The sequence below is a fragment of the Oreochromis niloticus genome, linkage group LG3 (assembly GCF_001858045.2).
Source record: "Oreochromis niloticus isolate F11D_XX linkage group LG3, O_niloticus_UMD_NMBU, whole genome shotgun sequence".
NCBI lineage: Eukaryota > Metazoa > Chordata > Actinopteri > Cichliformes > Cichlidae > Oreochromis > Oreochromis niloticus.
The window spans coordinates 51245577-51260037 of NC_031967.2; the positions used below are offsets into that span (position 1 = coordinate 51245577).

Genomic DNA, 14461 nt, shown 5'->3' on the forward strand with positions numbered 1-14461 from the left:
TTTTTCGGACCATAAGGTGCACGGGATTATAAGGCACATTAAGCGAAACAAAGCAGTCAGATAAATCAAACTTTATTCAACTCATTCTTCTTGCTTCCTCCACTTCTGTACCATTGATTCATTAATGCTGTATTCTGTCACAGCTGCTCTATTCCCATGTTGTTGCAGTATATTAATGACTAACCTCCTATTGTGGATGGATTATCTCAGTTGTTCTCCTGACTGAAGTTTGGTCCGTTTACAGCATCTTGCCATGAGATTGCATTTTCTCTAACCATCAGGAACCTTCACGTTAACTTTTATCGAGTGGAAAAGTGTTAGCCTTCATCCTTCAGCTTCACTGTTTATGTTATGCTAACATAGCTGTGTCGCTAGCGATCACGTAGCACATCATTATATACCAGCTAGCCCAACTTCAGTAACCCTACAAACGTCACTGCTGTTTAGTTTCCTGTCTTCATTTATGTTGGAAGTGATAGCAGAGCTGTACGTTTGAATTTTTTCAGAAATCTCTCAGTCAGAACATGCTATATCATGTTTAGGTAACTAGCGAAACTAGCGAGCTAACTTCCGCTAACTTCCTGCTAACTTCTAACTCCGTTAAACGTAATGAATTCTGTTTTCATGGATGCCTGAATGTTAAACATCATAGTTACACCTGGTAAAGCAGCAATGCTGATTGTTTTATTAAAGATGAAAGAATTTAGACAGTTTTTAACTCTCAGTGATGTTCGTTTGACTTCGGGACCTGAAGAGGACGGAGTTTAGGACCCAGATTACTCCCAGATTTACGAGCACCTTAGTCCGACAAATACGGCAATAACGACAGCCCGCTTGCATGTTCTACAAAAAAATCTGCTTTGTCGTGTATCTGACGGACAAACACCAAACCAGTTAAGTTGCACCATTTTTACAAACCAATTCTGGTTCATCCGTTTCACTCGACAATCTGCTTTCCCCATTCTCATTCTCCGTTACCGCCATGCTTTTTCGGCACTGCGCATGCGCGTTTTACCCATATTCTATCGCTATATTTCATTTTCTTATCGTTGCCTAGCATTGTACCGGTATTACCATGAACGGTATAATATGGCCCAGCCCTACTAGAAATATTATAAACAGTCGTCTCCATACCACAGTTTGCTTAGTAAGCACCGACAGCATTCACTGATAGCATAGCACATCCATGTAAGCATAAACGATAGTTTTGCATATATTAGCACAGGTATCAATAAAGGACTACCGTATTAAACACTTTTACTAACCGCATGCAGATGGACAGGCGCTCTGCAGGTGGGATTGAGTGCCTGTAGTTGGTGTCTAGGCGGGCGATGCTTGGACCAACGCGGGACAGCAGCTCCTCAAACTGGGCGAGGGAAAGACGGTGGTACCGCTGAAAGCGGCCGTCATCCAGGCGCAGCTCCTGGAGCAAATGGTGAAACTCACCAAACTGCTGACGCCTCTGGAGGACCTGATGGACCCAGGTACGGTGAGGACGTCCTTAACGCCACTGCTCTGCTCTCCACAGTAAATAGAGAAGGGAGACTCTCTCTTCAAACACCAGCTCGACAGCTGCCACCTTGCAAACATACCATCTGGCACAACTTCCTCCCACATTCCTCCCACATTTCCGGATTGATTCGCATTGGACACGCATCGAGGTGTGAATTTGCACGCGTCAAATTAGGGGCGTCTGGCGCTGTTAGTTTTATCTCTCTCCAAACAACATTGACTGAACAAGCAGCAAAAGAAGATCCAAAACTACGCTTCACATAAACATCGTCATGAATTCACTCTTCTGTTTTGCTTCCACCACACTTCACACACAGCTCTCTCTCTCTCTTGCTCTCTCTGTATACTTCAAGAACAGTTTCCCCATCTAAAACCGTGTTTTCTGCATTATTTGCTTGCTTGTTACGCACAAGTCTACCGTTGTTTACAGCGCTGTCGGCCGCTGTTTTTTTTTCCTTTTACTTACTTCCGAAAAGAAAACCTAATTTCTGCCATTCAATAAGCTTCTGAACAAATTTAAACTTTTTAAAATCATGCAAAATGCAAAACGCTTAGCCGTGTCTCTAATAAAACCTCTGTAACTTCAGAGGTAATGTTCATATGTTGATTAATGGTTTTCTTTCATTTTTGATGTACTGCAGAATATTTTTATAAAATCCCAGGCCAGGAAAATCACCTTCATGTTTTTCTGTTTTATCTTCAGCTGCTTTGACACAAAGGCATCTGCTGTGATGCTGTGATGCTTACACCTTTGATAAAGTCTTGCGGGTGTCAGCTTCCTTTTTATAGATACAAAAATATGTAAATGTACTGATCTGAATTATAATATTTCTGACTGTCTGAGGCAAAATTTCCCTGATTCAAATCAAATTGAATTGAATCGAACTGAATCGAATCAGTTCAATGTGATTTGAATCGGGGACCTTGAATCGATTTGGGACCTTGTGAATCGGAATCGAATCGATTCTAGAAATCAGTGACGATACCCCTATTAGAAAAGGATCCTGGTGTTATTTGTCTCTCAGAAACAGTTCATAACTTCCCTTCAACTCATTCATGTCACCTAAAAGGTAAACGTGTTTCTCCGTCACCTGTTCAGCTCTGATGATTCAGTAAGGACATCTTCTGGTTTCACCTTCATGTTTCCCTCTCACCAGATAACCAAACCGATATCATGACCAGCAACTTTTACAGTTGTGGCTCCAGCAAACATCAGCTGATACTAGAAATTAATATTAAATAAATTCTAACAACAGCTGATCAAGCTTAAACGTGCTGCTGTTGTTTAGCGCGACATCTGCTGGTTTCCTCTTTCTGGCGCAAAGTGGGCGATAAACAAACAAGAGAGAAAAGCCGATCAGCTGATCATTGATCAGTTTCATGATTGAAGTAGCAACAGGAGAGGGAGGGCAGAGAATGACAGGAAAAGAGGAAGCTGTGCAGCAAAGACGCAGAATAACTCCAGCTTTGTGTCTTTTCCATTCTAGCTGAAGTATGGGACAAATCGCGTTTCTTTTCAGCTCAATACGAAACGCGTAATATTTTCTCTGAATACGGGACGATTCCGTTTTTATGGGACAGTTGCCAACTCTACTAACTAACCTTATGAATAAAATAAAGTTCACTATCAGTAACATCATAGCACCCACCCAGCTGTATAGAAACTCCGTCATGCTAGCTAGTACGCAGTACAAGTTATTGTAACTGACTGTAAAAACTCAGCACAACGAAAATCAACTCCACCTAAACTTGGTTTATATCTGACCCAGATAGACTGCAGGTCATAACTTCTTACCTGAAGTTCAGTTCACCTGACACTCGGACCGGCGGCCGCCTCGGGTCTCTCCTCTTGCCTCCCCTTTCCCTCATCCACCTGCTGGCCTCCACCACTTGCTAATGTTACTGAATCTGTGGAAGCTACGCCATAGCCACCACCAAACAACTGAGTTATTTTTACACACCGGCCAGCATCTGGCCAATCCACCACCTTTCATTGTTTATACCGTTACAAAAATTTTTGTTTTTAAAAATCATCGGCCCATAAAAATGAAAAATCACCATCGGCCCACTGAGCAAATGTCCGGTATGCCCGATGGCAAGTCCAGCTATGGTCGTGCCGTCAGTTAACCCTTCGCATGCCAGCTGTCGCACGCGTGCCTAGGGTTGCCGACCCCTGCCCTAGACAAAGCGAATCTGTGAACTAAGGTGTAGGTCTATTAGGTTATGTTGTGGTGATCCTCGGGTTGGGGGATGGGTGTTCATACTGGAGTGCAAAATTAAAACCAATGGAAGATGGACAAGAAAAGTTCAAAGCCATCAGGTGCTCAGTTTAGAAAAAAGAGGAAAAAGAAGAGGAGGAGAAACGAGCCAAACAGGCTAGGACCGCCACTGAATACAACACAAACAGAATACAATAATTCAAAGAATACAACTTAAATCAAAATCACAAAAACAGGGTCACCAGACCCAGTGCCGGGACACATTGTAGAAAACGGTTTTAGCTTGAATGTGTTTAGATGAATTTAAATAATAATAAATGAATGAATCATAATGTCAGGTGACACAACTGTGACTAAAAATGAACAGACTAAGAGACTTTTAACAAGAAATGCTGTTTATATGCTGAATATGCTGTTTTACAATGAGTTCAAAATGACATGCTCTGGTATTTTATTTTCAGAATTATCCAAATGTATGATACCTTCTTCCGGGATAATTTCAACAAATAATAATTTTTTCCAGACATTTGTATTTTCTGAAATGTCAAAGTGATGCAACTACACACGTGGTACTTTTATGAGGAACTAACAAAGTAATAATGGTGAAAATGTTGAAAATATTTCATGAAACAGACAGCCCCATGATCATTATGGCTAGTCGTTTTGTTTCTAATTTTGTTTCTCTTAAATCTCATGATGTCACCTTGGTTACAAACACTTGTGTATCTTCCTCCCCCAGTTGCTCTTCCACCTTTTTAACCAGTTAAAGCTGAGGAAACCATTTTCAGGAAAACCACTCTCTTTTTTCCCCTTCCCCCTTTTTAAATTTTTCTTTTTTGACCCATCACACACTCTGTTCCATGTTTCTTTACCATACAATCAAAAATAAAGTTTTCACCCAGACCACCCGGACGGACGTCTCCTGTAGTGTGACTAACCGTTTTCTGGATCCAGCCCCCATTTACACATCCGGGTATAAAGTAATAATTTAATGATTCAATGACCATATTGAATAAAGAGCTAGATTAGATTAGATAAAACTTAATTAATCGCTCGGGTGAGTTCCTTTGGGAAATTCAGGGAAATTCAGCTGACATGCATTATACATTGCAAGTAAGATAGTGAAAGCAGGAAATGTCACGTCAAGAGGAATCATTGATTATATTGTGTTTAAAACTAAAGACAGACTTCTTTTGTTTGAAGCATTTAGATAACTGCCTTGCTCTCTCCCTTTTCCAGTTTCAGAAGAAAATAAACACCACCTACATCATCCCCTACCCAAGAGCTGCCATTGTAACTCAACCTGTTGACATACATTACAAATTCTGCAAGTTAAAACCACTGTCCCCTGAGGAGTCTCTTGAAGAACAACTTCTGTTAGAGTCCATTGCTTGGCCTGAAACCCCATCTTTACCATCACCTCTTATTATGAACAGCAGCAGTGATCCAGCCCACAGCACCTTCACCATTCTCCCCAGGAAGAGAGAGGGACAGTGGCAAATAGGGGATAAACTGGAGGCCCTGATCAAAATATATGACTTGATGGGCCGTCCAAAGAAGTATGGGGGAGACGTCTTACTTGCCCGGCTGCACAACCCCACCCTTGGTGCTGGTGTTGCAGGACAAGTGGTGGATCATCTCAATGGTTCCTACTTTGCTGTATTCTCTTTACTCTGGGAAGGAAGCGCACAGGTTGAGGTGATGATAAAACTTATATTTTTTATTGTTACTAGAGTTGTTGTGAGTTTATCTATGTATTTGTAGTTGCTAGCAGATTTAAGATAGGAATGCTTAATTTATCCCATATTTGTGAAGTTTATTGTTGCATCAACTGAAATAATAATGAAATAAACAGAAAATAATAACAAAAAATAATAAGACTACTAATAATAAAATAGAAATAAAAAAACTAAAAATAAAATAAAATGTGTGTATTTTAGTAGTCAAGGGCCTCACATTATTTATGTTGATAGCTGGACAATAAAATAAGTGTATGAGCAAAGATAAGTGATTAAGTAAATAGCACATCACTCTGTGATGACTAATATTGCTGTAGCAGCTATGGATAATGAGGTCTAAGGTGAGTTTCAAGCTTACTTGCTTTAAGGGACACTTAATGACTACATACTTGATGTTATGCTAAAGCACCAGTGCCAAAAATTCTTATTGAATTTTATCTTATTGAAAATTATCTTACTGAATTCTTGTTTCTTAGCTGTTCCCTGCACCCAGTGCTCCGCTTACCACTGGGACCACTGTTACCTTCCCCCTCCACATCTTCTCAAGCTCTTCGCTGAGCCTTTGGTATTTCTCGAGTTTTTCGTGTTCCTTCTTCCTGATGTTGCTGTCATTCGGAACCGCTACATCGATCACTACGGCCGTCTTCTTCTGTTTGTCTACCACCACTATGTCTGGTTGGTTAGCCTCCACCATTTTGTCCGTCTGTATCTGGAAGTCCCACAGGATCTTAGCTCGGTCATTCTCCATCACCCTTGGGGGCATCTCCCATTTTGACCTCGGGACTTCCAGGTTATACTCGGCACAGATGTTCCTGTAAGGCAGTGGTTCCCAAACTTTTTTTGCCAGGCCCCCGTTTTTTACAAGAAAAATGTTCGCCCCCCCCCGCACAAGCACATCCTCCAAACACACACACCCATATTTTGTTTACAAACTCCATTGTGGTTTATTTCACACCTCAAGCATTTAGTAAACAATTAAGCAAATACAAGTAAATGGCAATAAATTACAGGTAGTAATAAAATATACTACTAACTCGTCCACACCTACACGGGTATTTTTGAAAACTCAGCTGTTTCTATGCGTTTGGGCTTTTCGTCAACACGTAAACGGCGTTGCGATTCACCGAAAACGGAGATTATTTAAAACTCCTTTTTTGCGTTTACGTGTAGACGAGGATTACAGAGTTTGTCACGCAACGTCAAAGGTATGTGCCTCTTTTCACGTCACGCTGTGCGCCACGTTATTGTTTACATGAGATGAATTGCAGAATGGCAGATAGAGACAAAATACTGTTACTGTTAATCTGACTATCTTCAGGTTTTACACACTTACATACACACGCAGTTACTGTCCCTCCATTTAGAAAGGCAGAGGCGTCACGGGGTAATTATTTTACGTGTAGTTGTTTTTTTTCCTGTGTAATAATATTCAACATTGCTGTCAATACATTTTTCAAAAAATGCCTCTCTGTGCAAAATGGGTTTAAACACATAAACAGCTGTGGGATACTGTTTGTCCGTGATTTGAACAGGGGGAACAAATTACGGCAGGATCAGCCTGATATTATTTGTATCCCACTGTAACTTTACTGCATAAAGAGCTAACATGTCCAAAATGTCAGGAGTAGTTAGTCATTACAACAAGTGTTTGTGAACTAAAAATCAAGAATGTGGGATACTGTTTGTCCGTGATTTGGAGAGCCCAGCGCTGCTCCCGACGCAGGGAAAACTAATTTTGCAGGGGAGACCTACCTTGGCACTTGTGCAGGTGAAGCCAAAGGGAAAATATGCTTCACCATATTTTCTAGTCTTTGGCTTGGAAGGAAGTTGGTTTGGAAACATATTTGGCGATGCTTTATCTCCTGCTTTGCATTTGTGTGGGAGCCCCGTCAAAAACCTGTCCACAGTGTCCAAGCGCTCTTTTTTTTTTTTTTTTTTCATACCGCGCCCCACACTTTGGGAACCTCTGCTGTAAGGCAAGGCAAGGCAAGGCAAGTTTACATATATTTACATAGCTATTTACATAGCACAATTCAACAACAAGGTGATTCAAAGTGCTTTACAGAGACATTAAAAAACAAATAAAAAGCATTATTTAAAATTGATTAAAAAAAACAGTAGATAAAATCAGAACAGTAGATAAAATCAGTAGTTAAAATGTAAGTTTTGAAATTTAAGCTTAAAGTGTGGATTTGGTGTTTAATTCAAATGCAGCTGAGAATAGGTGAGTCTTCAACCTGGATTTAAATAAACTGAGTGTTTCAGCTGATCTGAGTTCCAGATATATGGAGCATAAAAGCTGAATGCAGCTTCTCCGTGTCTGGTTCTGACTCTGGGAACTGATAAAAAACCGGATCCAGATGACCTGAGGGATATGGAAGGTTCATACTGGGTCAGGAGTTCACTGATGTATTTTGGTCCTAAACCATTCAGAGCTTTATAGACCAGCATCAGAACTTTAAAGTCTATCCTCTGACGGACAGGCAGCCAGTGTAAAGACCTCAGAGCTGGACTGATGTGGTCCACTTTTTTGGTCTTAGTGAGGACTCGAGCAACAGAGTTCTGAATGAGCTGTAGTTGTCTGACTGATTTTTTAGGTAGACCTGTAAAGATGCTGTTACAGTAATCAAGCCTACTAAAGATGAATGCATGGACTAGTTTTTCCAAGTCCTGTTGAGACATAAGATCTTTTATCCTTGATATATTCTTGAGGTGATAGTAAGCTGATTTTGTTATTGTCTTAATGTGTTTTTCTAAGTTTAGGTCTGCATCCATCACTACACCCAAATTTCTCGCCTGGTTTGTGGTTTTTAGGTGTATAGATTGAAGTTCTCTGGTGACCTGTAATCGTTTTTCTTTGGCACCAAAGACTATTACCTCAGTTTTATGTTTGTTTAGCTGGAGAAAATTGTGGCACAACCAGTCATTAATTTCCTCAATGCATTTACCAAGAGCCTGTACAGGGCCTCGGTCTCCTGGTGACATTGTGATATATATTTGTGTGTCATCTGCGTAGCTATGATAGTTTATTTTGTTGTTCTTTATAATCTGTGCCAGTGGGAGCATGTAAATGTTAAACAGAAGGGGTCCCAAGATGGAACCTTGGGGAACTCCACATGTGATACTTGTCTGCTCAGATGTGAAGTTACCTATTGATACAAAGTATTTCCTGTTTTCTAAGTATGTTTTGAACCAGTTTAGTACAGTTCCTGAAAGACCTGCCCAGTTCTCCAGTCGTTTGAGTAATATGTTGTGGTCAACTGTATCAAATGCTGCACTGAGATCCAGTAAAACTAAGACTGACATTTTTCCACTGTCTGTATTCAGACATATGTCATTAAACACTTTGGTCAGAGTGGTTTCAGTTCTGTGGTTCTGTCTAAAACCTGACTGGAAGGCATCATAGCAGTTATTCTTTTTTAAGAAGTAATTGAGCTGTTGAGAAACTGCTTTTTCAATGATCTTACTTAAAAATGGGAGATTTGAGATCGGCCTGTAGTTGTTCATTTGTGTCTTGTCAAGATTGTCCTTTTTCAGTATAGGTGTAATTACAGCAGTTTTTAGTGGTTCTGGAAACAGATCTGACATTAAAGAAAAGTTGATGATCTGTAACAAGTCTGACTCCAAAGTCTTTGAGACTTTTTTGAAAAAACTTGTTGGCAGGACATCTAAACAGCAAGAGGAGGAGTTCAGTTGACCTAAGATGTCTTCCAGGTCTTTGCTGTTAATAGGGTGAAACTGTTTGATGGTGTTTAAACAGTTTTTCAGTGGACACAGTACATATCCTGAATGTGCTGTTGATGTACCAATTGCTTGTCTAATCTTTTGGATTTTTTCTGTGAAGAATTTGGCAAAGTCATTGCAGGCCATGCTCGAATGGAGTTCAGCTGCCAATGACACAGGAGGGTTTGTTAGCCTGTCAACTGTAGCAAATAAGACCCGAGCGTTATGACTGTTTTTGGTGATGATGTCAGAGAAGTAGGACCTCCTTGCACTCAGTTGTAAATTATAATTGTGAAGTTTCTCTTTATAGATGTCATAATGAACCTGAAGGTTTGTTTTTCTCCATCTGCGCTTAGCTTTCCTACACTCTCTTTTTTCATTTTTCACCTGTGTGGAGTTTCTCCATGGAGACTTTTTCGTTCCAGAGATAACCTTCACCTTAATGGGAGCAATAGTGTCCATTACATTTAACATTTTAGCATCGAAGCTATTGACAAGCTCATTGACTGAACCTCTGGACAGGTCAGGTGTTAATGGGAAGACCTGGTTAAAGATCTCACTACTGTATTCAGTTATACACCGTTTTGTGATCACTGCTGTTGATATATTTGTGTGTGCTGAAATTTTACTTTCAAAGAAAACACAGTAATGATCAGACAGGCCCACACAGTAACCTTTGAAATGCTCAGGCCCTTGGAGATCAGTAGGTCAAGAGTGTGTCCTCTATTATGTGTGGCCTCTGTTACATGCTGAGTCAGCCCAAAGTTGCCCAGAGTGTTACTCAGGTCTTTAGTCCCTTTGTCCTGGGGGTTGTCCACATGGATGTTAAAATCCCCAACAATAGTTACACAGTCGGAATCAACACAGATCACAGACAGCAGTTCACTGAGATCATTAAAAAAGTCTGTGCAGTATTTGGGAGGCCTGTAAACATTAAGAAACACAACTTTGGATGGGGCCTTCAGCTGTAAAGCCACATATTCAAAAGACTGAAAACTTCCAGGAGACAGCTGCTTACATTGAAATGATTCATTAAATAAGACAGCAACCCCTCCTCCTCTCCTGCTCACCCTGGCCTCACTGATAAAACTGTAGACTCGATGAGAACAGTTCCACTGTTACTTTGGTCCAACCAAGTTTCAGTTAAAAACATAAAATCAAGGCTGTGCTCAGTGATTAAATCATTAATTAAAAATGTTTTCCCAGCTAAAGATCTAACGTTTAATAAAGCCAACTTAAGTGTTTTAGAGGTATTATTTGCCCCCTCGTGTTTGGGAGCAGTAATTGGCACACAAGGTATGTTTACTATATTTAAAGATCTTTTAGAGTGCAGCCCTCTGTGTTTTGACCAGGCCACATGTAACCTTCTGTCACCTAAAAGTACCGAAATTTTAAAACCTTCTAGTAAACAGAGTCCCAACTTCTCCTGGGAAAAATCACCACTGCCATAATCCTCGCAGCCCGGACCCTCCACACATTACACATCAGACTGCGGAGACAGAGCATGAAGGTGGTAAGGAGCAACAAAGGGGGGCGAGGCTGGGCAATGTAACTTCGATTGCTCTTTTGAGGGCGGGGCTCGATGGCGAACCTTTGGCTGCTCTGGTGGGGGGTTTATGGGGGACAAAAAGGGATTGGGCCGGGGGGTAGATTTGAGCCCAGCGTTGACCCGCTCCATCATCTCCTCAGTGAATTTCAGGTGTGGGGAGGAGGGAGAAAGGGGGGAGAGGAGGGTGATGGCCTCTCAGGGGTTTGGGGGACTGGGGAAGGTCGTGGTCCCTGGTCCTGGTCGTTGGTGTTGTTGAGAGAGTTGGAGGCAAATAGGGACCCCTCTTCTTGCCTCGGATGACTCTCCTTTCTGAGGCTCTTCCCAGGTGGGGGCAGATGAGGTTCCTCCTCAAGGTTTCTGCTGGGCTTTGTCTGTTCTTGGAGTACTGTTTGTTCCTCTTTGTGAGATAACTCCTCGTTTATCTCAGCCTTGGCACCAAGCACAGATGGATGACGTATGGAATAAAACAAGTTGGAGGTGAACAGTTTCACCCCTGACTTGTTAAAATTAAATCCATTTGCTTTAAACAGATGCCTGCGTTCCCAAAAAATATTAAAATTGTTGATAAATTGCACTGAGTGGTCAGTACATGCTGATATGAGCCATTTATTCAGTGCAAACAACCTGCTGAATCTCTCGTCTCCTCCTCTGACGGGCGGTACAGGTCCACTGATGAATACAGCTGCATTCAGAGAGTTTACAGTATTTAATAATCCAGTAAAGCCCCGTTTCAGAACCTCCGACTGTTGTTTGGACACATCGTTTGACCCTGTATGCAGAACAATGTTTGTCACAGTTGGATATCCATCTGCAATTTGAAGAATTCTCTGTGGTCAGGTTGTTGACCATATGCTTAGGAAAGCAGAGGACTTTAGTGTTCTTACCACACATCCTTTGTACATCCTTTACGGCAGAGTCACCCACAATCAGAGTTTCAGGCCTAGCCTTTAGCTTTCCCAGTGGCCTTTTACTTTTCAACAGATTTTCAGACCTTACTTCGCTACTTTTAGATGGATGGTTGTCCGATATAGATCCAGGGTCCTTTGATAGTGGAGCAAATCTGTTCTGCAGTTTCACATTCAGTTGTTTTGGAGGTTTGTTGTTAACCTTCCTATTCACGGTTGTCCAGTCCTATTTCCTCCCGCATACAGGGGTAGAACAGCTTCTCTGTCTCGTAGGAAGTGAAGGCCAGTCGGTTTCAGAGATTTCAGCTCGCTGTGCCCTGCCTGTGATACGTCCTCCCCCTTCCAGGAGACATGATTTATCTCTTGGTTTTGCACCAAGACAGTCCAAGGGGAGATTATCGCTTGAGGATTTATTATAATGCACAGAGTCTACTTTCTTGGTCATGTTATCTGTGCTCCTTAGCTGTGTACTAGCTTGCTCATCGCCATTGTTTTGAATCAAAGGCAAGGTTGTTTCATTTCCACACAGTCCATTTACCTCCACGTTTACTTCTAAGCGATGAATTTTTATCTCCAGTACTGCAATCTTCTGCAGGAGGCTTAGTAGTCATCTGTGGAGAGGGAAGGCATCTTGTGCTAGTTAGCCTAGCGGTTAGCACCTTTCCAGGCTATTGAGGCTGTTCGGTGCCCAGACGCTGTAATCAGGCTTCAGCTGTGTGTAGGCCACAGACACACGGAGCGCTGAAGATAAGGTATCTATAAAAATGTTGCTGTTTCTGTTAAGAACACTTTAGTCCTAATGATCTATAGGTGTCCAGAAGCTATCGCAGGTAAGCTCATACGGAAAAAAGGGAAAAAAATCAGCATAAAAATCAATAAAAGAAGCAAAGCATTTAAAGAGCAAAGAGAGGAAGCGTCCACACTCAAAGGGGGAGGAGTACACTATGCCGGCCACTTGGTTATGGCGTTCCATGTATGCCTTGCCTGCTAGCATCTTGCACCCTGCTGTTATGTGCTGGATTGTCTCTGGGGCATCTTTAACCAGCCTGCACCTGGGGTCTTGCCTGGTGTGATAGGCCCCAGCTTCTATGGATCTTGTGCTCAGTGCTTGTTCCTGTGCTGCCATGATTAGTGCCTCTGTGCTGTCTTTCAGTCCAGCTTTGTCCAGCCACTGGTAGGATTTCTGGATATCAGCCACCTCCGCTATCTGCCGGTGGTACATTCCGTGCAGGGGCCTGTCCTTCCATGATGGTTCCTCGCCTTCCTCCTCTTTCTTGGGTTTCTGCTGCCTGAGGTATTCACTGAGCACGCTGTTAGTTGGGGCCATCTTTGTGATGTATTTGTGGATGTTCCTTGTCTCATCCTGGACTGTGGTGCTGACACTCACCAGTCCCCGGCCTCCTTCCTTCCGCTTAGCGTACAGCCTCAGGGTGCTGGACTTGGGGTGAAACCCTCCATGCATGGTAAGGAGCTTTCTTGTCCTTATGTCAGTGGCTTCTATCTCCTCCTTTGGCCAGCCTATTACCCCAGCAGGGTACCTGATCACAGGTAGGGCGTAGGTGTTGATAGCCCGGATCTTGTTCTGACTCCTCAGGACGTTCAGCTGACTCCTCAGGACTTGCCTGACCCTCTGCAGGTACTTAGTGGTTGCAGCTTTCCTAGTGGCCTCTTCCTGGTTTCCATTTGCCTGTGGGATCCCCAGGTTGTCACGACCGGGTGGCCAGACACAGGTAAGTGGACTCAAATGCAGACACCACATGGAGGCTCGGAGGTATAGTGCAAACGAACAATTTTTTTGGTACTCAAAAATGGCACACCATGAAAGAGGTAAATGAAACAAAAAACGCTATATGTGAACTAAGGGCGAGAGGGAAAACATTTGACCTCTGAATATTAGCTACCTACTAAACTAACGTAAAGTTTCAGATTACGGTACTAAGAATCTGTAGCTACAAACACACTGTAACTGGCAAGGGCTAGAAGACAAAACTGTTACTAGGGATGCTGTGAATGTAAACAAGACTATGTGACACGAGGCTTGGCTAGGACTATCTCCACAATTATTGTTAAACAAGAAAATAAGTATCACACTGCGTGTGCAGCAGCAAAGTCCAAAGGAAATAGTCTCTTTATCTGGCTGGGCATGATATTTGGTATTTTCCGGAGCAGGCACACAAGGTACAGGGTCACAGGGTTTCTCTCTCTGAGTCACTGTAATGAAAGGTGTGTAGAGTCAATACGAGCCCCATGCAGCAGTCTAAGAAGTGGAGGCAACAAAATACATAGTCTTACTTGTCTGGGTTGAAGGCGAGGCTTGGGGGGGATTAGAGGTCCGAGTGAGGCTAAACCAGTTCGTGTACACTCACTGTGAAGTGTTGGGCAGGGAGGCAGACAGGTGAATAGCGCCGAGAATAGAAAGCAGGCCAGCGACGGGGAGTAGAGTGGTTACTGACAGCAAGATCCAATCCACTGTGAAGCGGCAGAGGCAAGTAGACGTAAACAGCAAAACAGGGTTTACTGAGCTACGATTCTCACTAACGTGGGTTAGCTGACGTTCCGGCGAGGAATGTTTGAGAACGCTGGTCTTAAGAGCCTGCCAGCTAATTACACACAGGTGCCACAAACGAGGGGGTGTGGTGACTCTACCTAATAGTGGATTTACTGGCACGCAGGAAAACTCAGCACTCACCCAGGCCATGACACAGGTACTTGTAGCTGTCCTCTATGTCTGCAATGTTGCCGTCTGGTAGTTCGATCCCCTCAGTTCTGACTACCTTCCCTCTCTTTGTTATCATCCGACTACACTTCTCCAGT

The 14461-nt window shown here is 42.5% G+C and overlaps 1 protein-coding gene across 3 annotated transcripts in view; it reads left to right on the forward strand.

Annotated features, from left to right (window-relative positions):
* LOC100703296 (NXPE family member 3) overlaps nt 1-14461 on the forward strand; it is a 34140-nt gene that overhangs the window by 11838 nt on the left and 7841 nt on the right. For 2 of the 3 annotated variants that reach the window (XM_019360274.2, XM_019360273.2), the window contains exon 2: nt 4971-5429. The exons of the other annotated variant lie outside the window; for it this stretch is intronic. In XM_019360274.2, coding sequence (XP_019215819.1) covers nt 4971-5429 — 459 coding nt within the window. The remainder of the gene's footprint in view (nt 1-4970; nt 5430-14461) is intronic. 3 annotated transcript variants of the gene reach the window in all.